The sequence below is a fragment of the Mastigoproctus giganteus genome, chromosome 13, assembly GCF_048544385.1.
Source record: "Mastigoproctus giganteus isolate SK-2022 chromosome 13, ASM4854438v1, whole genome shotgun sequence".
NCBI classification, from domain to species: domain Eukaryota; kingdom Metazoa; phylum Arthropoda; class Arachnida; order Uropygi; family Thelyphonidae; genus Mastigoproctus; species Mastigoproctus giganteus.
The window spans coordinates 114,624,157-114,651,649 of record NC_143587.1 but is presented as its reverse complement, the minus strand read 5'-3'; the positions used below and the strand labels follow the sequence as shown (position 1 = coordinate 114,651,649).

The 27,493-nt window shown below is 38.1% G+C and overlaps 1 protein-coding gene across 2 annotated transcripts in view; it reads right to left on the bottom strand.

Moving 5' to 3' along the window:
* Window positions 1-27,493, bottom strand: part of LOC150076375 (protein kinase C, brain isozyme-like) — an 847,829-nt gene that overhangs the window by 118,794 nt on the left and 701,542 nt on the right. For both annotated transcript variants that reach the window (XM_090387781.1, XM_090387780.1), the window contains one exon: window positions 6,740-6,820. In XM_090387781.1, the coding sequence (XP_090243907.1) occupies window positions 6,740-6,820 (81 nt within the window). The remainder of the gene's footprint in view (window positions 1-6,739; window positions 6,821-27,493) is intronic.

The window sequence follows — 27,493 nt, the reverse complement described above, 5'->3', positions numbered from 1 at the left end:
ATCCCATTCCTTTGAGAAGTGATAATTGGTTAGTTACATTATCAATTGTTGCACCAAGCAAACATATATTTGTTCTATTCCATATATCTTTATTATGAAATATATTCCTTACATATCAACTGAATCCCCTAATAAAACTACCTGCTGTTAAATCAAAATAGTCCGCAATTCACAATTAATACTGGGAGCCTGACTCAGGAGTGCATCCCCTGGCATATCATTAGACAATTGAGTCTCCAGTTTTAATCTGCTCCAGGGCAGCAACCCATTTTCCCAGCAAACTGATTTCATATTTCATCTATTAACATGCCCAAGTTTCAAATTCAGATCACACATCTGAATTTTCTGAATTTAAAAGCCCGCATCTACTACACAGATATGATGTCATCAATTGTATTATAGTCACCTGCAAGAGAAACCTTAAAATGCATAGTAAACACTTTACAACAAATAAGACCCAGACCCACAATGGAACTGCTCACAGAATTTCCAATCTGAGTCATGTGCCATGGTAATTTTCAATTGGCACTAATAATATTAAGAGTAGGAGACCGGCAGAATTACTTAACAAGTAAAAGTCACTGTTGAACAAAAGCCGAGAATTAGGGTTGAATTTGAAAGTGTCTGCAATTCTGCCCAGACACGATAGGAGGGAGTATATGATGAGAGCCTTGTCGATCAATTCGGCCCTGGAAAGATTGTGCAAGGCTCAAGGGGTAGAATTTTTTTCAGCCTGGACTGTACTTGTTAACAGGAGAGATTGCTTCTACAGGGATGGGATACACTTAAATAGAAAGGGTGCAAGAATATTTGCTGATGCTATCGAGGCAGTGTTAGGTGGGTCGGAAAACTGCTAGCTTGGGGGGAGACAAAGACCAATAGATTGACAGTAGCCACTGGCAGAGGTGAAAGAGATTCTTGCATTGCTTCTATTAGAATGAGCAGAAGCCTGAAAAACAAGATGCATGGTATTTCAGAGACTGCTGGGAGCCATTGCGGTACAAGTAAACACATGGGTTGTGTTAGGGTAGCTAAGAATAGAAACAGGTGCAGGTATACTTGTGTGTACACCAATGCTAGGAGTTTAGTAAATAAATTTGATGAATTTGAGGTATTGCTCAAAACATCAAAGGCAGATATTGTTGGGATATCAGAGACGTGGTGTCACACAGATATAAGGGATGCAGAACTGCAATTTGGGGAGTACAACGTCTACAGAAAGGATAGACAGGATAGGCAGGGGGGAGGGGTTATGCTATTAGTTAAGAAACACATAAAAACCAAGGAAGTGAAGCCAGTCGACATCGCTGGACAGTGCAGTGTTGAGTCAGTTTGGTGTGACATAAGCATTGGGAGATCAAAATTGAGAGTAGGAGTGTGCTATAGGCCTAATGACTCTGATGAGTATAATAAGGAACTGTACAGGGAAATAGAGTGGGCCAGTAAATCAGAGAGTCTTATAATGGGAGATTTTAATTTCCCAGATATTGACTGGAATTTGGGGGCTGGTTACTCACACACTAGCAGGGCTTTTGTGGATTTATTGGATGATTGTTTTCTACATCAGCATGTTCGGGAGGCAACTAGAGGGAATAATACTCTTGATTTGATTATCAGCAGTGATTCTTCATGCATTAAGAATCTGCAGATAAATGAACCACTAGGTGGCAGTGATCACAGTGTGCTGAAGTGGGATTTACTCAAAGAGGTAACTACCATTAGGGGTAAAGGGAAGGGTTATTGCTTCCGTAAAGGTGACTACGATGGACTGAGACAGTATTTAAATTCTATACAGTGGGACCAACTGATGATGTTACCAACAGCAAATGCAAAATGGGAAGCATTCAAAGAACTTATCTTGGAAGCTACTAGGCTTTACATACCAACTAAGAAATATTGTTCAAGGTTTAGGCCAAAATGGATGTCAGATGAACTAATGAGGCATATGGCAAAGAAGAAAAATGCATGGGATACTTACAAATTAACACATGACACAGAAGCCTATGATAGATACAAGTTGATATGCAACCAAGTTACAAAGGAGGTTAGGCAGGCGAAGGCAGATTACGAGAAATCCTTGGCAAGGGATGCAAAGAAAAACAGCAAAGAGTTCTTTACTTATGTAAACTCTAGAAGGAAGGGGATGAATCAGATTGGTCCACTTGATATTGATGGGTCAACTGTTGATGATCCTGCTCAGGTAGCTAACAAACTAAATGAATATTTTGCATCGACATTCACACATGAGGAGTTATTCAGCAAGGGAAATGCCAGAGGTGTATTCAACTCTAGCAGTAAGCTACAGAATCTTGAAATAACTGGGAGTAAAGTGGAGGAGAAACTGTTGAAGATAAACACAAGAAAGGCACCCGGGGTGGATGGGATCTATCCAGTTATATTAAAGGAGGCAGCAAAGGAAGTAAGCAAACCCTTAGCCATGATTATGAGAGCTTCCTTGGACTCAGGGGAGGTACCCATAGACGGGAAATGTGCAAATGTGACCCCAATTCACAAAGGAGGATCAAAGGCTGACACAAGTAATTATAGACCTGTGAGCTTAACTTCTGTTCCAGGAAAATTAATGGAGGCACTGGTTAAAGAAGCACTGCAGGATCATTTAGACAAGACTTCAGTTATAGCTCAGACACAGCATGGTTTTGTTAAGGGGAAGTCTTGCCTGACCAACTTGATTGGATACTATGATGTAGTCACAAAAGAACTGGATGCAGGGAATAACTTTGATATTATATACTTGGATCTTAGAAAGGCTTTTGATACTGTTGCACATGGAAGACTGCTACACAAATTGGAGCAGTGTGACATTGGAGGCAAATTGCTGCTATGGATAAAGGGGTGGTTGAGGGGGAGAAGACAGAGAGTGGTAATCAATGGACACTGCTCATCGTGGACTAATGTTATTAGTGGAGTCCCTCAGTGTTGGGTCCATTATTGTTTTCTGTATTTATAAATGATATTGATGATGGTATATCAAGCTTAATGTCCAAGTTTGCAGATGATACAAAGGTTGGCATTGTTGTCAAGGACACTACTGACACTATGCTGCTGCAAGAGGATCTGGAAAGGTTGAGCAGATGGGCTGAGAGGTGGCAAATGAAGTTTAACATTGACAAATGTAAAGTACTACACATGGGAAACAGCAACCCCAGAGCAACGTATCAACTCTGTGGTACTACACTGACAGTGGTAGAGAATGAAAGGGACTTGGGGGTGATTGTGCAGGCAGATATGAAGTTCTCTGAGCAGTGCAGACAGGCTGCAAGAGTAGCTCATGGAGTATTGTCAATGATATACAGGAATTTTTCCAGCAGGGATAAGGAGGTGATTATTCCATTGTATAAGGAAATGGTCAGGCCACACCTAGAGTACTGTATACAGGTCTGGAGGCCTCATTTCAAGAAGGATGTAGAGCTGCTGGAACGAGTACAGAGAAGGGCAACAAGGTTAGTGAATGGAACAAAGGGGTGCTCTTACGAAGAAAGGCTTAAGTTTTGCAAATTACAGTGTCTGGAGACTAGGCACCAGCGAGGTGATCTGATAGAGGTGTATAAAGCCTTGAATGGTTTAAGCATGCTCAATGCTGATGGGATTCTTCCTCTAGCTCAGAAAAATCACCTGAGAGGGCATAAATTCAAATTGAGGAAAGACAGATGTAGGATAGACGTGCGGAAATTTGCCTTTAGCCAGCGGGTGGTTGGTTGGTGGAACAGACTGCCATCCCTTGTGGTGGAGGTTGATAGCCTAAATAAGTTTAAGGCTCAGCTGGACAGGTATTTTGAACGAACAGAGGGGTGAAGTGGAAGTGGGTTTTTTTTTTTTTTTTTTTTGGCTGATGCTGCATAAGCTTGCTTTCTTGCATCAAATGCCTCTACTAATGCTAATGCTAATGCTAATACTCTTTTATAATCATTAATCAATATTAATGTGATGGTTTTCCTCATAGACTCTAGGACTTCTGGTGTAATGGAATGCTGCGCTTGCCTGAGTAGAGGAAAATTCAATACTATTCTGAAATATATTCACTCACTTGTATATCTGCTGACTTTTATACAGGCTTCAACTGAGCCAATATACTGCAATAGAGTTTAGTAGGGTTTATTCCTTATGTAATCCAATCAAAAATTGCATTACAAATTGCATCTCTACTATGGTGCCTGACTGCAAGGATGCTCCCACCTTGAAAATTGACTATTTCCAAATGAATGCCAGTACCTGGTGCCATATGGGTACTCACTGTTGCTACCAAACTTTTACCAATAATCAATCACAAAATTATCATAGTTTTTGTGTAATATGTACTTTATGTTAGTTCTGTAGTTTTCATTTGAATGTCCTTTGCATATATCAGAGTCAAAAAAATTCTGGAGATTGTGCCAGTGCAAAGTTATTTGATGTGAAGGAGAGTTTTGTTGCATGCCCCCATTAAAACAGTTTGCTTCTGTTGCCACATAGTTCTGCCAGCAGAAATAGCATCTTTGGAAGTGGTTCTGTAGACTCTTCTCTGAAGTCTCCTTTAGTGCATCCACATAGTACATTCTACTCTTTCTCTGCACACTTGAACCTGTATCCCTTAAAGAGCTATTTCATTTTGGAAACTTTCTCTTTCCCCCCAAAATATGAAAAAGTCTTTTTCAAATTAAAACTATATAATATCAGTGTAAATACACCATAGTTTACCCATAAGTTTAACTACATACATAGTGTAATGGCATCATTTAGATTTTATCTCATATTGTGGCTACCTTCACAATGAGATACCAGGTATTGCACTACTTCAAATAAATAATGCTTCTCTAGTAGAGGAGACTACTGTTATTTATTCTCAGTGGGCACCACTACCCAGACACGTTTCAGCTTGTTGGCTCACTTATAAGTGGGCGGGTAGGTACCTTGGTAATGCAGACATACCATCACGGTTGCGAAGTTAATTCCACAATATGAGAGATGCCAAATGTTGAAAATAATGATAATATTTTTAAGACTAAATGCTCAAGGCATAATACGTTATGGGTTGAAATTAACTATATAATATCGGTGTAATTAGATTAGAAGACAAAATGCACAAGGCATAATTTCTTATGGGTGTAGGTAATTAATTATATAATATCGGTGTAGATACCCGATAGTTTACCCATAAATTTGAACTACATATGTAGTATAAAGGAATTGTTTTAATTGTATCTCATATTGTGGGTGACTACTGCCTCTAGTAGAGGAGACTACTGTCTTCTCTACTAAAAAAAAAAAAATAATAAATAAAAAAATAAATAAAATTAAAACAAAACTTGATAATTGATTTCCGTTCAAACTGCGACAACTTGGTAATTCACACTACAGTACAGTGTACATGTTCACAATCCTCGCCTCCACAAACTGACTTGCACACATATGCCCAAACCAAGCACTATATATATATATCTAAACATATCTCTGAATATGCAAACATGAGTATCCACCCTAGAATATCCTTTTGCAGAATTTCTAATTTTTATCATAACATCGTGGTGTGAATATGTTTCCACAGTCTATGATACATTAGCATTAGTAGAGGCATTTGATGCAAGAAAGCAAGCTTATGCAGCATCAGCCAAAAAAAAAAAAAAATAAATAAAAAATAACCACTTCCTCTTCACCCCTCTGTTCGTTCGAAATACCTGTCCAGCTGAGCCTTAAACTTATTTAGGCTATCAACTTCCACGACAAGGGATGGAAGTCTGTTCCACCAACCAACCACCCACTGGCTAAAGGCAAATTTCCTCACGTCTATCCTACATCTGTCTTTCCTCAATTTGAATTTATGCCCTCTCAGGTGATTATTCTGAGCAAGAGGAAGAATCCCATCAGCATTGAGCATGCTCAAACCATTCAAGGCTTTATACACCTCTATCAGATCACCTCGCTGGTGCCTAGTCTCCAGACACTGTAATTTGCAAAACTTAAGCCTTTCTTCGTAAGAGCACCCCTTTGTTCCATTCACCAATCTTGTTGCCCTTCTCTGTACTCGTTCCAGCATCTCTACATCCTTCTTGAAATGAGGCCTCCAGACTTGTATACAGTACTCTAGGTGTGGCCTGACCATTGCCTTATACAAGGGAATAATCACCTCCTTATCCCTGCTAGAAAACTTCCTATATATCATCGACAATACACCATGAGCTACTCTTGCAGCCCGTCTGCACTGCTCAGAAAACTTCATATCTGCCTGCACAACCACCCCCAGGTCCCTTTCATTCTCAACCATTGTCAGTGTAGTACCACAGAGTTGATATGTTGCTCTGGGGTTGCTGTTTCCCATATGTAGTACTTTACATTAACAAACAACCTTATCTTTCAGCAGTATTCTGTAGTAATATATTTTGAAAAAGTATAGGTATGTCAAAACACAAAGTAATTACTGCAGACTACTGTTGAAATGTATGCTTGTCTGAATTCAATAGACCAATGGCATGCAAACTGCAGGGGAGGAATCAAAACAGGACCATGGCTGAAAAAAATTTATGTGGTGTGGCACTGTTATAGACTATGAATCTGTCACTTTATTTGTTATTGGAAATTGTGCAATAAAAGCATAAAAATTTTGGACTGGTCACAATTAAGTGTTAGTAAGGGGGGTGAGAATTAAATTAGCAAGCAAGGGATAAAATTAAGCATTAATTTTAGTTACTCTGTATGAAGAATAGTTAATAAGATTATTTACCTGTTATGTGGTTTTTTCACTTACCTGTCCTACAAGCATCTCATAAAGTAACACACCATATGCCCACCAGTCAACAGATTTCCCATAAGGCTGATAGAGTATGATCTGAAAACAAAATTTACATTAAAAATAATGCTTTTAAATATGTCTCCTGAAATTTCAAAATTTTTTTACCGACATTACATATACCCAACATCAACATGTACAGTAAAACAAGTTACTTAATGTATACCAAGCATTACATTTCAAGCATGTTCGATTTTTATTTCAATTAAATGAATTTTTTTTCTTTTATTCTAATTAACAGAGATGAAAAGTAAATCTAGTTATCTCCTTATCTTTAGTTTAGTTACAACTGTATAATATTTATTGCTCTTCTCCCTATACTCTTTTTTTTTTTTAAGACTCCTTTTGTTAAGTCTATTTGCTTTCTCTCTCTCTACACACACACGCACGCATGCACGCATGAACGCACACACAAGCTAGAAGAAACATTAATTCTAGCTTAAATACATATTTTTGCATTGCTGCTGCTTAACCTAGGTGCAATTGCCATATAACCTTTTTAACTTTTAAAACATAATTTATCTATACAGGAACTCCCCAACTTATGTAAGGGTTGCGTCCCACAGAACGCTACATAAGTCAGAATTTCCCCCATGCTTGTGCAGCACTCACAACTGTGCTCGCTGAATTGATTGAACAAAAAACAGAAATGTTCCATGAACATGTAAATAGAATTATTTATTGTATTTATTCAATTTTTTATCTCATGTGCAATTATAAAAGTGTGCAATTTAAAAAAATTTCAAAATTATAAAATTACAAAAAAAGAGGGGAGACAGGCATAACGTCAGTAAGTTTTACCCCTCGACCATTGCTGCCAGAATCAACATCTTCAGCTGATAAGTATGCCATTGCGGAAGGCGAGGGCTGTGGAGATTTAGAAGGGGTCAGCCGCTCAACCTTATGAAAGAACATATTAATGGATGACTGGATGGTGGCTTTTTTTTCTTTTCATCATAGATTTCTTTGTAGCAAGCAAGCATATCATTCACCCCTCTTAACTCTGTTAACTTTTAAGAATCGTTCCTTGTCAGGATCCATCTTCTCAAACCTCGCTATTGCCGATGCAATTTCACGAAATGCCTTTGCCATCTCTCTGGTGATGACGCGTCTTGGTTCCTCATTTGGTTCATCCCGAGCTTCATCAGCATTTTCTTCTTTCACTATTGCTGCCTGCAAGTCAATAAGTTCTTCGTTAGATGATTCCTTCTTCCTCTATTCTCCTCCACGTTTTTGGTATCAACCTCCAACTGAAATACTTCTGCAACCTTTACAATTTTATCTTTAACCTCTTCATATGATTAGTCTTTTTCAAATCATTCAAAGCCTTTCACGTGCTGTGGGCATATTTTCTTCTGTGCGACATTTAACAACTTTTAGTAATTTCTGCTCAGGACTTATTAATGTTTAAGATGGTGTGGTAAATATTGTAAGATTTCCAAAAGTCTCTTAAGGTAAAATTTTTCTCACCGTCTGCTGCAGACAATACCAGAGAAAATGTTGTGCATAAATAGTATGCTTTTAAATTCGAAATAACACCCTGATCCATAGGTTGGATGCGTGAAGTCGTCTTTGGGGTAGAAATATGACTCACATTCGAAATGAAATCATCTAGATGCATAGGATGTCCAGGAGCATTATCTAATAGAAGCAAAATCTTCAAAGGAACGTCGTTGTCTTTACAATATTTTTAAAACAATCCTCAAAGAGAGATACTGTTATCCATGCTCTCTGGCCCGATCAGAAATGCACGGGTAGGGTAGCTTTATTGATGCCCTTAAATGCACGAGGATTTCCAGAATGGCACACAAGCAGTGGTTATAATTTGTAATCTTCTGCTACATTAGCACCAAGCAAGAGTGTGGCCCTATCTTTTGAAGCTTTGAAACGTGGCATTTTATTTTCCTCTCTAGCAATGTATGTTTGATCCGGCATTTTTTTCCAATACAGAGCAGTCTTGTCAATGTTAAAAATTTTCTACGTTAAACAACTGCGTTCATCAATAATTTTTTTGAACACATCATAAAATTTCCCTGCAGCTGCAGAACTCCACTAATCACTTGGAGCTCTTTGACTTCCTCTCTTTGCAACTTGACTTTCTCCAGTCCAACTTTCCTAACAGTGAGGTAATTTTCCTTGGTGATTTTAATGTTCACAACTCCATCTGGCTTCCGTTTTCTAGTCACACCGACCCAGCAGGTCGGTGTGACTAGATTGCTCATTTAGCACAGATTGTTCATTTACCTACAAGAATACCGGATAATCCTAATCATACAGCCAATACGCTTGATCTTTTTCTCACAAACAACCCTTCTAAGTACACGGTCGAAGTGAGAGGGCCTTTAGGCACTTCAGATCACAACTTGGTGATTGTCTCTTCTCCAATGGAACCTTTATCTCATGGCTATCCCCAACCTCATGTTGTTTGGCATTACAAGAATGCAAAATGGGATGACCTGCGAGACTTCTTTTCTTCTTTTCCATGGTCAGATTACTGTTTCAAAACTTCTGATGTCAACGTTTGCTCAGATCATGTCAGTGAAATTATTTGTGCAGGAATGGAATCCTTTATCCCACATTCCACTTTAAAATCTCGTTCTTTATCTAAACTTTGGTTTTCCAATAAATGTGCTAAGACTGTTCAAGAGAAGAATGTTGCATATCATAATTGGCTTGTTTCTAATTCTTCAGTTTCATTTTCTGCCTACACCAAAGCTTGCAACAATGTAAAGCAGTTATTAATCAGTCCAAACAAGAGTTTGAACAGGCTAAGAGTAGAAAACTTGTTTCTTGCCCTAATGGTAGCCGAGCATTCTGATCTCTTGCCAAAGCTATTGGCCGCAACTTTTGCCCATCTCTGCTCCCACATCTGTCCAAACCAGATGGTTCCGTTGTCACTTCAGCCAAGGATAAAGCTTACCTGCTAGTATCCCATTTTTCTTGTATCTCATGTATTAATGATCTTGGTAAAACACCTCCCACCATTCCCAACACACTCCATTCAATGCCTCCTGTGGTCTTCTGTCAAAAGGATATCAGAAGGATTTTGATGAATCTTGATGCTAAGAAAGCTCCAGGTCCTGATGGTATTTCTCCACTTGTTCTCAAAACCTGTGCTCCTGAACTTACTCCTATTCTTTGCCACCTTTTTTCACTTTCTTATTCCAAAGGTGTTTTTCCTTCTGCTTGGAAATTTGCTCATATCCAGCCAGTTTCTAAAAAGGGTGACAAATCCTTCCCATCCAATTATCGTCCCATTGCAATTACTTCTACTCTTTCTAAAGTAATGGAGAAATCAATTAACCGCCAACTCTTAAACTACCTAGAAACCTTCCGTTTGATCAACGATCGCCAGTATGGATTCCGTCAGTGTCGATCCACTGGTGATATTCTGGCTTATTTACCCATTTAATTCAATGGAAAGGTTTGGTGAAACATAAGTAGTTGCTCTTGACATCTCAAAGGCTTTTGATCGTGTATGGCATAAAGGTCTTCTAAACAAGCTTCCGTCTTATGGTTTGCCAACTGTTTTTAGTAATTGGTTATCCAGTTTTCTCTCTGATCGCTCACTGAGGGTGATGGTAGATGGCTCTCTGTCTTCTAACTTCTCCACTAATGCCGGTGTCCCCCAAGGTTCAGTTCTTTCCCCCACTCTTTTCCTCTTGTATATTAATGACCTTCTTCCATTGACTGGAAATCCTATCCATAGTTTTGCCAATGATAGCACATTGCATTCCACTTTCCATTTTGAGAAACCTTGTCCTGCTCAATCAGCTTCAACTTCTCGAAAATCTGCTACCAATTCCTTAAATGCCGATCTTCAGGTAATTCTCCAGTGGGGAAAAGACAGCTTAGTTGATTTCAACCCTTCTAAAACTCAGTCTTGGCTTATATCTCGCAAAAAGGATTCTTCTGCTCCTATGCTTATCTTTAGTGACACTCCGATTTCTAGGCAAAATGATATATCTCTTTTGGGGATTACCCTGACTTCTAATCTCTCTTGGCACAAGCACATTCAAATATTGCTTCCTCTGCATCTAAAAAACTTGGTTTTCTCTTTAGCTCTCGGTGTTACTTTTTTTCCAAACAGCTGCTCACTCTGTATAAATCACAAATCCGCCCTGCCATGGAATATTGTTCCCACATCTGGGATGGTGCCCCCAAAACCTCTCTCAGGCTTCTTGATTCCATTCAGAAGAGGGCAGTTAGGTTAATTAATGATTCATCTCTAACAGAGTCTCTCCAGTCACTTTCTCATAGACGTACTGTTTCTGCTGCATGCCTCTTCTACATATACTTCCATGGGCACTGTTCTTCTGAATTGGCTTCTATAATTCCCGCTCTCTCTTTCAAAACAGTCCGAACACGTGCCGCCACCAGCCAACATCCATTTACTGTCCAACTTCAAACCCACAGAACCAACTTTTCATCTTCCTCATTTATTTATTCAACTGCCGTTTTCTGGAACAACCTTCCTTCATACATATTTCCTGAAAATTACAATCTACAGAAGTTCAAGTCCAATGTCAACAAATATCTTCTTTCATCTTCTCAACCTCCAACCCAAGCACGGTACTAAGTACTATAGGTTCTAATACCTCTCGTGTTTGGGGTTCACATAAAAAAAAAAAAAAAAAAAAAATCGGCACTGGTGACTTCACCGCATACTTCAACATTGTGGAAACCAGTGCAATGCTTGAACCTATTAAACCACCCGTTGCTTGCCATGAACTTGGGTTGGTATGCCGTACTTATCCTTAATATCTTTATAAATACTTGTTGCTTTTGCTTGAATGGTCATTAGACTCAGGGGCACTTGCTTCTGAATCTGATTTTCCATCCATATTATTAATAGCTGTTCCATCTTCGATATAGCACCTGAATGCTGTTTCGTGATCACTGTTGATCTTAAGTGCATTGATCTTTGACATGTTCTTTTATACATGCACTGTCCTTTAAAATAGTATTCACCGCTGAAGCAGTGAGACCTAATTCCCTTGCAATAGATGACAAACTTTGTCCTGCTTTGTACTTCTTAATCATTTTCATCTTCATTTATAAATCAATTTTGTTTTGTTTCCTGGCACTACCACCAGTTGCACTTTTCTTTGGTTGCAGAGGTGTAGCTAGGTTTTTGGCGCCCTTGGCAAATTTGTGGCTGTGCGCCTTTTTTCGATAATTGGTAAAATCATAAAAAATAACAAGTACAGTCGGACCTCCGTTTAACAAACTTCTTTATAGCGAATTTTTCTATTTAGAGATAAATGTTTTCTTTTTACCGAATTTTTTTAGAATTCGTTAAATAGAATTTTATTCTTTACCGAATTTTTTTAGAATTTTTTTTTCATTTCTTCGTTTTATGGAAACAAAAATTTTCTTCATTCGTGGAACAAAGAAAATTTCCATATAATGACTGCATTACGAGACTTAACTGGGTACTCATCATTCGCACCCATGGCCTTCAAGCAAGCAATATTGTTGTTGTTATGCCCAAATTAAAAGATAAAGAGATTACCATCTGCAACTCAGTGGGACCCGTAAAACTTATCCGACTACCTGTCCCATATACCGAGAAGTCGAGCTGGTCAACTACTTTCTGTGTATCCATAGCCAGTGGGCAGACCAAGGCTCTGGTCAACCTTCTATTGTAAGCATCCTGTTAGAATAGAGTGGTTTTCCTTTATCCTGACAAGCAGTCGTCTGTTGTTTCATGGAAGTGAAATGGCACCGTTTAAAAGTTATTGGCCTATCATTGAGCACAATACGAGATACAGAGGAAATGATGCCCCCCACACTACTACTGTAGTTTTTTCTTAAGGGTTAGCTATGGTGTATCCACACCGATATTATATAAATATAAAACTCTTACAACATATTATGCCTTGTTGCATTTAGTTATTTTAAATTATTTCATTTTGTACTTTTGTTGCTAACAAATTAATAAATTCATTCTGAATTTCTGGAGATAAATAATTAGTGTGGTGTTTAATATGTGATTCCAGAGCATTTTTCATACCAACGTCAAATTGGCTGACAAATTTTATGAAGTTTAAAAATACGTCACAATTTTTTTCTTCAGTATCGATATTACTAGCATGTCCATGAAATGACAAATTATTTTCAGCACAGAACAATATACATTTCAATATTATTTTAAATATATGGCGCCATTTCGAAATTTCACTTCTTAGTGCTGCTTGTGCAGCGTTATCAATTAGTCCACCTTTTTGAAGACTCTTTTCTAATAATTTCCATTTTGTGAAGTTGTTTATATGTTGTAATGAATTCTCATGAAAAAGAACGCTTGGGTTTAGATGTTTCCAAGCCTTGAATCCATCTGAGCTGCAAAATGGAACATTATTTGTGTCAGATACAAATAAGAGGCACGGAAAACAATATATTGCATCTTTGTTTTTGCAATAAAATAACCATTTCCTCTCTTTTTTTTTCAATACCTTCATTTTTGTATTTCCACAAATTATTGAAACATTGGTCATTAGTGTACAGGATACATATTTAAGACTATATGTTCGGGACCATGTTGCACCATAAGAGATCTGTTTTTGTGGGTATTCAAGTTCCATGTGGTTGGATCATTAAAATTCAGATTTACATGTTCCATGTGAATATATTTGCTGCCATCATTTTCTTCTGCCAACTGTTGTTGGTTTTTGTCCACACTTTCTAATTCTTTTAAAAGAACTTCAACTGTCCAAGCTTTTTCTTGGACTTCCTTTTCAGTGGCATCATCATTTATTTCATCTTCATTCGAATCATGTTTGTTTTCTTTGTCACTTTTAGGTTTGGAGTGGCTTAATGTAATCCAGTTTTGTAAACTAGCAGAATGTTTTTTTCTAATTTCCTCTTTGTGCAGTCTTTCTACGCGGTACTGATGTCCACTTTTTTTCTTTGGTGGCATGTCTAAAATTAATTTGGCCTTTATTGTTTTATTTAAATTATAAATCACAATATTCATGATTATCTGTTTATATAGCTATCACAAAAACACTATAACTTTAACTTATTCAGTTTGTACACAATGCGTGAATTGCGAACTACTATGCATTCGATCATGCACCGATGAAGCAATTGCCTGATTGGTCCCTTAAAAGTTACATTCTGTACAGCAAATAGCTCTATGATGCTATGCAGTATGTACTCAGCTGTAAGGATGCATGCAGGCTTGAATAGCCGTGTGAAAATTAATTTTCACCCTCCATGTGCTGTCATCTTGATTCAACATCATCGAGGGGTGCCATTTCATCAGCTAGCCTCGAGTGTCAAAATAGTTTGGCACTGTATTGATGTGGCCTGTCAGTGGCACCCTTCTCCTGTCGGCGCCCTTGGCACCTGCCGCAATGTCAAGGCATTCCTATGCCACTGTTTTGTTGCTTTCCCTTCATCATTGTAATACGTAAATAGGAATGAAGAGAAGTTTCTGAAAATTTGTTTTTATATGATTGAAGATTTCAGTGAAGGGGAACACATTTCACCATAATAGCGTAAAAACATACACAATTGCAGTTATCGGTATTATCGCAAATGCAATAAGATCAAGTTTACTAGGGCTTTCCTATTTTGTTTTCTGGTAGTGACCTTCAGAAATGTGTTTTAGAAAAATATCACAAAGGCGTTCAAAATTTATTCTTATAAGGAACATATGATAATGATGAAAGGGTAATGCAATTTCCATTATAAAAATGACCTTTTAGAGAGATAAATAGCTTAGTAATATAGCAAAATTTTCAATTTCCAAGGACTTGGAATGAATTACAAAAAAATGTGTTTATTTTCATGATACCTCCATTTATTCCTACGGGATGAAAAATATGTTTCCACGGCTGGCAAAAACTTACATAAAGTTGAATTTCCATAAGTCGAGTATTATGTAAGTCGGGGAGTTGCTGTACTTCCATATCTGTCATGTCTACTGATTTTATCCATACCCCCCCCCCCACACACACACATCTTTGCAAGCAGTACCATGTTCACAAATTTTACATAGCAATACACACAAAGTTTGTATTGCTATGTAGTCTCAAACATTGCTATGTAGTCTCATTAGTTCATATGATAACCATTTAGGCCTAAACCTTCAACAATATTTCTTAATAGGTATGAAACTTTTAGTAGCTTCCACGAATGCTTTAATTCCTTGAATGCTTTCCACTTAGAATTTACTGTTGGTAACATCGTCAGTTGATCCCACTGTACAGAATTTAAAAACTGTCTGAGACCACTGTACTCACCTTTACGGAAGCAAAAACCCTTTTCTTTACCCCTGATGGTAATTATATCTTTAAGTAAATCCCACATCAATACACTGTGATCACTGCCACCTAGTGGTTCCTTTATCTGCAAATTCTTAATACATGAATGATCACTGCTGATAAAACAGATCAAGAGTATTACCCTCTCTGGTTGCCTCTCGAACATGCTGCTGCAGAAAAGATCGGAGATCAAGATAAAGTAAGGTCAGAGATCAAGATAAAGTATGGGCTCCAAAGATTTTCTGTAGCTCATTTTCAAGGACATTAACAGGCTGGCTTAGAGGTAGTGATAAATCGATGCCTTTTACTATTCCGGTGATATGGTGGAAACCTTGATACCACATAAACGACTGTCACTTTTGCTTGACCAATATTTCTTGATTTTCTGAGAAATCCAAGCAAAAAGTAGAGTATCCCAATGTACCTTCTACTCTAAGGCTGGTTCCTCACAAATACAATGACAGTACCAAAGCCACCAGAAACTTATGGACTTGACACTGATTCAGGATCGGAAAAGGAGTCTCCAGAAGGCGAAGAGCCCAGAACAAGTACAGATCCAGACTTTTCAACTCTTCACACTGCAAAGCAGCATCTAATCACTCAGGTAGAACTGAATGATTTGGCCAGAGATTTGGACATCTCCAAAACCAAGGCTCAATTATCATGGCTTCAACAGCAGAATCTTCTTGAAAAGGGGTGTCAAGGTGACTTTTTATAGGAAGAGGCAAGCTTTTGATACAAATTGGAGCAGTATGGCATTAAGGGCAAGTTGCTACAACGGATAAAAGGATGGTTGGGTGGGAGAAGACAGAGAGTGGTAATTAATGGATACTGCTCTACGTGGACTAATGTTTTTAGTGGCGTCCTCAGGGTTTGGTGTTGGACACAATGTTGTTTTGTATATTTATCAATGATATTGATGAAGGTACTGTATTTCCCCACGTATAAGACGCACCTTAATTTTGGGGGCCGAAATTTGAAAAAAAATGTATTACATAAAGTTATTGAACTCAAGTTTTATTCATCATAAAATTCATACAACTCCTCATCACTGTCAAAACTCCCATCCATTAGCTTGTCCTCATCTGTGTCTGATGACGAATCACTGTCTTCATATATTGTCTTGTCCTCAGTTCCATCTATGGCATTTGAAATGCCATACTTCTTAAATGACTATACAATGATCTCAATCTTGATATTATCCCAGGATCTTTTCACCCAGGTACAAACTTCTCCTATAGTTGGTTTCTTCACTCTTCCTGCTGGTGTCAAATTGTCCCCAGAAGACTTCATCCATTGGTTCCATTCGTCTCTCATGTCAGCTTTGAAGGGTTTGTTAATGCTGACATCAAGTGGTTGGAGCTGGGATGTCAAGGTATGACGGCAAGTTTTGTTTTTTGCTCTGCAGCAATCTTCTTTGTATTTTTTATTATGTGTGCCCTGAACTGATCAAGCACTAATAGGGCAGGTTTGAGTAAGAGCCCACCTGGTCTCCTGTTCCAAACTTTCTCAAACCAGATCTTCATCCCATCCTGATCCATCCAACCCTTGTCATGAACGTGGACAATCACTCCTCGAGGAATGTCTTCTTTTGGCATTGTTTTGCGTTTGAAAATCAGCGTATGAGGCAGCTTGGTTCCGTCGGCACAACAAGCTAGAACAACTGTATAACGGCTCTTTTCATGTCCACTTGTCTTCACAGTTACAGTTTTCATCCCCCTTCTTATCAACAGTTCTATTACTTGGGACATCAAATTGAAGGGGGACTTTGTCCATATTTGCAATCTGTCCAAACTCAAACTGATGTGTCTTCCAACATTGAATGACAAAATGATGAAATTCAAGGACCTTCTGCTCATAGCTTTCAGGCATCTTTTAGGAAAGTCTGGTGCGTGTACGCATGCTTAGTCCATTCCATTTCATGAACCTGAAGCACCAATTGTGCCCTCCTTTGAAATCAGTAACTTCTTTTTCATCAGCAATTCTTCTTGAGATAATTCATCTTTGTGGACACAGGAATTCCAATTGCCCTTTGCTCTTCAATCCATATCTTTAATTCCCTCTCTAAATCAGGCCATTTTGCTGACTTGCCTCTCATGGCCTTCTTCTGCCGTGGCGTTTTCAGTAGGGTTTCTTCTTCCCGTAGCCAGTCTTGGATTGTTTTCTCAGTTGGAGGAGGAGGACCAAACTTGTGTTCAGCAGCACGATTTCCATTCACTTTTGCAAATTGGATCACTTTTAACTTGAATTCAGCACTGTACGAAAATCTTTTCTGAGCCATTTCTGGGCAGAAGGTGGCAAAACGTAACCTAATATACAGGTAACAAGTGTGAAACAATTAGCGCAAAGACAACAAGCGCAAAAAAGCGGGAAATGCAAGTAAAAAAATCTACAACCACTGTATAAGACGCACCCAGTTTTTAGACCCTCCAAATTTTTCGAAAATAGGTGCATCTTATACATGGGGGGGGAGAATACAGTATATCAAGCTTAATGTCAAAGTTTGAAGATGATACTGTCATTACTAACTAATAACAGTAATAACAGTATGCTGCTGCAACAGGACCTGGAGAAGCTGGACAGATGGGCTGAGAAGTGGCAACTGAAGTTTAACATTGACAAATGCAATGTTTCTCTGGAGTCACTGCTACCCATACTGCATATGGGTAGCAGTAACCCCAAAGAAATGTACCAACTGGGTGGTGTTATCCTCAGGGTAGTGGAGAATGAGAGAGATCTGGGGGAAATTGTGCAGTCAGATATAAAGTTTTCTGAGTAGTGCAGACAGGCGGCCAGAGTAGGTCATAAGGTCTTATCAATGATATACAGGAATTTTGAGAGCAGGGACAAGGAGGTGATTATCCCCTTGTATAAGGCAATGGTCAGGCCACAACTTAAGTACTGCATACAGGTCTGGAAGCCTCATTTTAGGAATGATGAAGAGTTGCTAGAACGAGCACAGAGAAGGGCAGCAAGTCGGGTGAGGGGAACAAAGGGGTGTTCTTATGAAGAATGGCTTAAGTTCGGCAAATTGCAGCTTCTAGAGACTAGGAACCTGCGAGGCAATCTGATTGAGGTGTATAAGGCCTTGAATGAATTGAGGAGGCTCAATGCTGATGGGATTCTTCTTGCTCAGATTACAAACTTGAGGGGGCATAGATTCAAACTGAGGAAAGACAGTTGTAGAAAAGATGTGTGGAAATTTGCCTTTAGCCAGTGGGTATTTGATTGCTGGAACAAACTTCCATCTGTTGCTGTGTAAGTTGATAGCATAAATAAATTCAAGGCAGAACTATACAAACATTTGGAATGAACGGATCAGTGAAATGGGAAGGGTTTTGTTTTGTTTTGTTTTTTTGGCTGATGCTGTATAAGCTTGTTTCTTGCATCATATGCCTCTACTAATGCTAATGCTATCATAAAGATATATTAATCCATCGATGATGCTTTGATTTATTGTAACAATGTCAGGAATTAATGAAAGAGTTACATCTGGAGCATGTCCCCAAGCAGTAGAGGCTTTTAATTGAATCATCCAAGGTCACTTTGAAAGCAGTTTTACTCCTTAATGTAAATAAGTATCCATCTAAACCATTGGCTCATGCAGTTCATATGAATGAAATGTACAAGAACTTACAGATTCTTTTGCAAAAAACATGCAAAAAATCAAGAATACAAATGGAATATCTGTACCAACCTAAAAGTGGTAGCTTTGCTAACTGAGCTGCAAGGTGGATACACTAACTACTGTAGCTTTTTCTGTGAGTGGGACAGCTGAATGAAGGATTTCCACTACAGGGTAAAAAAATGGCCAGACCATTCAGAAACTACACCAGGGCAGAAAAATGTAGCACGACCTCCAATGGTGGATAACTCAAAAATCTATTTACCTCTTGCACATCTAGGTTTGTTTGTTATTTGGTTTTTAGGAGCACCAGTAACTAAGGCCACATTGCTCCGGGGATATGCGGTAGTCATTCCCTGACCTTTCCACATCCTCCGTATTTGGTGGTCATGGGCTCGAACCCCGGTCTAATCAAGAAGCATGTGCTATGCACTGCTGCTCCAGCACCACTGGCTACGGAGGCACCTGCACATCTAGGTAGCTGTGATAAAAATATTTCTGAAAGTGATGGACAAAAAAGAGGATTTCTGTTAAAGGCAAACGTTTCCTGGAATCATTGAAAGACAAAAGAGGAAATTTTTGTGGGACTTAAATCAAACTGCTATTCCAAGATTCACTAAAAAATTAAATGCTACAGAACTAAGAGCCAGGAAGGCATTTGAAAATGTCTGCTAGAATTTTTAGACAATGAGAAATTACAAAATTACAGTGTAATTGTGGATGAGCTAATTTTAGCATACAGAGTTGGGGTGCAATATGTCATTAAAGCTTCATTTCCTACATTCCCATTTCGACTTTTTCCTGAAAATTTTGGATAGTCTCCGATTAACATGGTGAAAGGTTTCACCAAGCTATTTCTGAAGTAGAAAAAAGATTCCAGAGAAAATGGAGTCCAACTATGTTGGCAGACTTCTGTTGGAATCTCGTATGGGAAGCGAAATTCCAACAAAGGATTATAAAGGACAAAAAATTTAAAATAAGTGTTTTGTTATATCAGATACACAATTTTATAAATATAAGTATAAAATTGTTTAGTAGAATAAGGTTAATAGACCCATTTTTCAATATTTAGTACAGTATGTAACATCTTCTTAAAATATATGAAATATATTTTTACTAGAAACTTACTTTTTTTTGATTTTATTCCCTTCTCCCTTAAAACTGGTTGGCATTACAGCAATATGTTTGACATATTTGAATTCAGTAACATCAAATCTACAAGGATCATCTTGAATTTTAACAGGTAGAAAAAAAAAAAAAGTTTTTTTTTTTTCCTGACCATAAGCCTACGGTAGATATAAATTAGTCTGCAATCAAGTCACAAAAGAGGTAAAACAAGCAAGGAAAAATCTTTGGTAAAGGATGCAAATAAAAACAGCAAAGACTTCTAATAATATAAACACCAGAAGGTAGGGGATGAATTAAACTGGTCCGCTCAATATTGTTGGCTTGACTGTTGATAATCCTGTTCAGCTTGCTGAAAAAAATGAACGAGTATTTTGCATCTACATTTACACATGAGGAATTCTTTAGGGAATGGGATGCCAGAAGTTCATCAGGCTCTAACAGGGAGATAAATGACTTTGTAATTGATTTTGCAAGAATATTTGCTGATACTATCGAGGCAATGTTAGGTGGGTCGGAAAATTGCTAGCTTGGGGGGGGGAATACAAGGACTAATAGATTTACAGTAGCCAGTGGCAGAGGTGAAAGTGATTCTTGCACTGCTTCTATTGGAATGAGCAGAAGCCTGGAAAACAAGATGCAGGGTATTTCAGAGACTGCTGGGAGTCATTGTGGTACAAGTAAACACATGGGTTGTGTTAGGGTAGCTAAGAATAGGAACAGGTGCATGTATACTTGCGTGTACACCAATGCTAGGAGTTTGGTAAATATATTTGATGAATTTGAGGTATTGCTCAAAGCATCAAAGGCGGATATTGTTGGGATATAAGAGATGTGGTGTCACACAGATATAAGGAATGCAGAACTGGAATTTGGGGAGTACAACGTCTACAGAAAGGATAGACAGGATAGGAAGGGAGGAGGGGTTATGCTATTAGTTAAGAAACACATAAAATCCAAGGAAGTGAAGCTAGTCGACATCGCTGGACAGTGCAGTGTCGAGTCAGTTTGGTGTGACATAAGCATTGGGAGATCAAAATTGAGAGTAGGAGTGTGCTATAGGCCTAATGACTCTGATGAGTATAATAAGAAACTGTACAGGGAAATAGAGTGGGCCAGTAAATCAGAGAGTCTTATAATGGGGGATTTTAATTTCAGAGATATTGACTGGAATTTGTGGGTTGGTCACTCACACACTAGCAAGGCTTTTGTGGATTTACTGGATGATTGTTTTCTACAATCAGCATGTTCGAGAGGCAACTAGAGGGAGTAATACTTTTGATTTGATTATCAGTAGTGATTCTTCATGCATTAAGAATCTGCAGATAAAGGAACCACTAATTGGCAGTGATCACAGTGTGCTGAAGTGGGATTTACTCAAAGAGGTAACTACCATCAGGGGTAAAGGGAAGGGTTATTGCTTTCGTAAAGGTGACTACGATGGTCTGAGACAGTATTTAAATTCTACACAGTGGGACCAACTGATGATGTTACCAACAGCAAATTCAAAATGGGAAGCATTCAAAGAACTTATCTTGGAAGCTACTAGGCTTTACATACCAACTAAAAAATATGGTTCAAGGTTTTGGCCTAAATGGATGTCAAATGAACTAATGAGACATACGGCAGAGAAGAAAAATGCATGGGATACATATAAATTAACATGTGACACAGAAGCCTATGATAGATACAAGTTGATCTGTAACCAAGTTACAAAGGAGGTTAGGCAGGTGAAGGCAGATTACGAGAAATCTTTGGCAAAGGATGTAAAGAGTTCTTTACTTATGTAAACTCTAGAAGGAAGGGGATGAATCAGATTGGTCCACTTGATATCGATGGTTCAGTGTTGGGTCCATTACTCTAGAAGGAAGGGGATGAATCAGATTGGTCCACTTGATATCGATGGGCCAACTATTGATGATCCTGCTCAGGTAGCTAATAAACTAAATGAATATTTTCCATCGACATTCACACATGAGGAGTTATTCAGCGAGGGAATTGCCAGAGGTGTATTCAACTCTGGCAGTAAGCTAGATAATCTTGTAATAACTGAGAGTAAAGTGGAGGAGAAATTGTTGGAGATAAACACAAGAAAGGCACCTGGGGCGAATGGGATCTATCCAGTTATATTAAAGGAGGCAGCAAAGGAAGTAAACAAACCCTTAGCCATAATTATGAGAGCTTCCTTGGACTCAGGGTAGGTACCCATAGACTGGAGATGTGCAAATGTGACACCAATTTACAAAGGAGGATCAAAGGCTGACACAAGTAATTATAGACCTGTGAGTTTAACTTCTGGTCCAGGAAAATTAATGGAGGCTCTGGTTAAAGAAGCACAGCAGGATCATCTAGACAAGACTTCAGTTATAGCTTGGACACAGTCACAAAAGAACTGGATGCAGGGAATAACTTTGATATTATATACTTGGATCTTAGAAAGGCTTTTGAAACTGTTGCACATGGAAGACTGCTGCACAAATTGGAGCAGTGTGGCATTGGAGACAAAATGCTGCTATGGATAAAGGGGTGGTTGAGAGGGAGAAGACAGAGAGTGGTAATCAATGGACACTGCTCATCGTGGACTAATGTTATTAGTGGAGTCCCTCAGGTTCAGTGTTGGGTCCATTATTGTTTTCTGTATTTATAAATAATATTGATGATGGTATATCAAGCTTAATGTCCAAGTTTGCAGACGATACAAAGGTTGGCAGGGTTGTTAAGGACACTGCTGACGCTATGCTGCTGCAACAGGATCTAGAAAAGTTGAGCAGATGGGCTGAGATGTGGGAAATGAAGTTTAACATTGACAGATGTAAAGTACTAGACATGGCAAACAGCAACCTTAGAGCAATGTATCAACTCTATGGTACTACACTGGCAGTGTAGTACAATAGAGTTGATACATTAGTGGTAGAGAATGAAAAGGACCTGAGGGTAATTGTGCAGGCAGATATGAAATTCTCTGAGCAGTGCAGACGGGCTGCAAGAGTAGCTCATGGTGTCTTGTCAATGATATACAGGACTTTTTCTAGCAGGGATAAGGAGGTGATTATTCCCTTGTATAAGGCAATGGTCAGGCTACACCTTGAGTACTGTATATAGGTATGGAGGCCTCATTTCAAGAAGGATGTAGAGCTGCTGGAACGAGTACAGAGAAGGGCGACAAGACTAGTGAATGGAACAAAGGAGAATCCATAAATGGAACCCATAAGGATTATGCCGAGTGCATTTCATTTTCAAAATACATTACTACCACACCCTTTTGGCATCTCTCATATTGCGGATATAACTTCGCAACTGTGATGGCTTGTTGTATTACCTGGGTACCTGCCTGCCCACTGATGATGAAGCCCAATAGCTTCGAAACGATCGTCTGGGTGGTGGTACTGCTGAAAATAAATAACAGTAGTCTTCTCTTCTAGAGAAGCGTTATTTATTTGAAGTAATGCAATAGCAGCTATCTCGTTGTGAAGGCAACCACAATATGAGATACAATTAAAACGATGCCCTCTACGCTACATATGTAGCTCAAGTTCATGGGTTAACTATGGTGTATTTACACTGATATTATATAGTTAATTACAAAACCCATAAGGATTATGCCTAGTGCATTTCATTTTCAAAATACATTACTACCACACCCTTTTGGAATCTCTCATATTGTGGATATAACTTCGCAACTGTGATGGCTTGTTGTATTACCTGGGTACCTTCCCACCCACTGATGATGAAGCCCAATAGCTTTGAAACGATCGTCTAGAGGCTAGTTTGGAATTGTTTCATTCAGATGTGTTCTACTCATTCTGAAGGTTGAGGAACGTGTCCGATAGTATCAAGAGGTTAGCGGCGGCCCTTCCAGCTGAGGTTACCCCATTGTGGGTAACCTCCTTTAGGAGGGTAGTAAGTGATTGATTTTCTTTTGTTTAAATTTCTTTGAAATTTATTTCTGCCAAGTTAGGTATTTTCTTTTTTCGTTTTGCTGGTGTCAGGCAAGACACAGGATTTTTAACTATTCATTTTCCTTAAGGAACCGAAATTAATTATGGCACAGTTCTTTTTTAGAGAAAGAACAGTGGAGTTTCAGACTACAGAGGTTTGTCCAATTAGAGGGGTAATGCGGGGAGTGACTCAGGTTGTTTCGGTTCACGAGATAAAAGGATTAACTCCATTACCGAGGCAGAAATATCAGTTGGTCTTGAAAACAATAGAGGCAAGAGAAAATGTTTTATAAGGGTTTTCTATTAGAAACGTAATGATCAAACCTGTACAAATTGGTAACATACGCAAAGTGGTTACTATTGACAGGTTTCCGGTAGAAATGTCTAATAGTCCTGTAGAGAGCTTTTTAACAAGTTTGGTCAGGTTGTTAAGATTCACAGGAAAGAATATGAGGAATGGCTAGGCGTAGTAACAGGTATGTTGCAAATTCATATTGACATGAAAACGCCCATGCCAAACATCATCGATTTGATGGGTCATAGGTTAATAATAAATTTCCCAGGAGTTCAGAAAGTTTGTTTGAGGTGTGGAGGTAAAGACCATTTGGGAGCAGAATGCCAAAAATCACATTGTTTTAATTGTAATGGCACGGGTCATATTACGGCCAACTGCCTTAATAATTGTAAAAAATGCGGAGCTTCCACGCATAAATTCATTCAATGCCCGGAACGCACGTTTGCCGAAAGAGTTGCTGGTGGGGGAGGACAGCAGAAAGCGAGCGAGCCGCCAAAAGATATGCCTAATGCTGAGAGCGTGGAAACTATAGTAGCGCAGAGGGGTGAGACGCAGATTAAAGAAACACACCAATGTTTACAAAAGTGATGATATATCGGCAACACAATTGGAACACGCGGAACTAACTGAGGACATGGAAGCGGAAAATACAGTACAAAATGTACATAAACGGGGGGAGAAGGAAGAAATAAGCGGTAAAACTAAAAGAGCAAAAGGGGGAACAGAGGAAATTCAAGAAGAGACCGAAACAAAACAAATAGAGGGGGAAGAGGTATCAATTTTGTCAGGCGGTAAGAAAGATTGCGGGCGCCTCCGTAACCATGTGGGAAGGAGCAGCAGTGCATAGCACACGCTTCTTGATTAGACCGGGGTTCGAGCCAGTCACCACCAAATATGGAGGATGCGGAAAAGGTCAGGGAATGACCACCGCATATCCTGGAGCAATATGGCCTTAGTTGCTAATGCTCCAAAAAACCAAATAACAACAACAAGAAAGATTGCAAAACACTTTCGGGGTCTGATTCGGATTCAAATGGCATACAAACGAGGGAATATGAAGGAATAGAATGGTTAAATGTAGTAGGAAACACAAAAGAATACAGAGAATATAGGCGAAGCTTGGCGGAAATTGTTAAAACTCGAGGAGAACCGATTTTTCTTTGGAATGAAAATGAGGAGGGTGAAGTAGTAAATATACAGTTCGCTTGGGGAGATTTCGTTATTTTCAATATTAGAAACAAGAATGTTGGAGATCTCACTGTGTTGCTCACCAATAACAAATTAAAGTTAAATGCTGAATATAGGAATATCCTAGCAGAAGTTCTAATAAAGTTCTGCTCATAATGTCCGGAATAACATTTATGTCGTTAAATGTACAGGGGGTCTGAGAGCGGTTAACAAACAAAGGATGATATGGCAATTATGATGAACATGGGGGTGAAGATTTGGTTTCTACAAGAAAGATTTTTCATGATTCAGGTTTGGATTTTATAATTCATTTGTTTGGTTTAATAGATCTGGTCCAATGGGTTTTTCTCACATTAAATTCACAATAGCTTTGAAACGATCATCTGGGTGGTGGTACCGCTGAAAATAAATAACTGTAGTCTTCTCTACTAGAGAAGCATTATTTATTTGAAGTAATGCAATAGCACCTATCTTGTTGTGAAGGCAACCACAATATGAGATACAATTAAAATGATGCCCTCTACGCTACACACGTAGCTCAAGTTTATGGGTTAACTATGGTGTATTTACACCGATACTATACAGTTAATTATCAAAACCCATAAGGATTATGCCTAGTGCATTTCGTTTTAAAAACACATTATAATAAAACGTATTGAATAGACCATTCCATGTTTAGTACATGGTTTTAATGCTTTAAAATGACCGCTAACATATACGATATGTATCGTAAAAGCTCAGGAATGCAAGATATACATAATCTTGGAACAGAACTTGTTCATAAACCAAGAGTTGCCTGTATATACTTATTCTATTTTTTCAGTGACCCAAATCAGAGGAATTGATTTATTATGATTAAGGTATATATTTGTAAAGTTGTTTAAATGAGTTTTCTTCTTTATTATTATTTTAATGGTGACCTCCAAACATGAAAAGTATTGGAACCATTAATACTATAGAACTATGTATTTTAGTTTGCGAAAACAAAAGGTTTACACTGGACTTTAATTTCTGTAGATTATAATTTTCAGGAAACAAATAAGAAGGAGGGCTATTCCAAAGAATATGTAGGAAGGATAAATGAGGAAAAGTAAGTTCAGTGAGTTTAGAGTAAAACTGGGAACACATGATTAATTGAAGTAAGTGTTTGGACTGTTTGAAAGAAACCAATAAAATCAACAAGACAGCATTGAAATACAGAAAACCTTAGATATTTTTTCTCTGTCATCTGAAAATGGCCTCTCCAAAAATAAAGAAAACTGTAAATTAATATCTATTAGTAATCCAGTAAAAATGTAAAATAATATCTATTAGTATCCCAATAAAAATGCAAAATAATATCTATTAGTAACCCAATAAAAATGTAAAATAATATGTTATGTTATATTGTTATTTGTTTTTTTTAGGAGCATTAGCAACTAAGGCCATATTGCTCCGGGGATATGTGGTGGACATTCCCTGACCTTCCTGCATTCTCCATATTTGGTGGTCACGGGCTCGAATCCCGGTCTAATCAAGAAACGTGTGCTACGCACTGCTGCTCCTGCCCACCTGGCTACGGAGGAGCCCCGTAAAATAATATCTATTAGTAACCGCAGAGTGCACAAGATTTACTTGTGCCTGCTACACGATAAATAATCAATTTCTGCTTAGAACTAATGTTAAAAATCTAGGAAGAATATTTTCTTCCAACCATATCTTCATGCTTTCCATGAAGATATGGTAGTGAAGCAAGCCGTTAAAAGACTAGAATCATTAAAAGATTTTCATACCAGTTAAAATACTGGTATTTTAAATCTGCTCCAGGGATTGAACAGACATTTATTCAGAGTAAATGTTCTAATGTTATGTTACTTCTTTTAGTTTCACTGAATGTATTGTCATAGTCAACAAGAAGGAACTTTACATTTTCCCTCCAACATTGCACAAATTATGGAAAAAATTGGCAAATGTCTTTAATGCTAAGGCACATGAATGTAAAAGAAATAAACCCTATTTTACCAATGAATTGTTATTTACATCAAATGTAAGAAATATCACATTATCATAATGATTAATTATTTACTTTTTAGATTTTTTTTTTGTTGTACCGTTGTTAAATATTATCATTTTTATTCTTTGAAATTTATTTATAAATTTTATTAAGATTATTACGATATTTAATAACCACTCATATACCATGTGAAATTAATAATATAGTTTATTAAGCTAATTGCCTAAACCACTATACATTTAAGGTGATGTTTCAGGCATCTTAGCAATACTCATCAT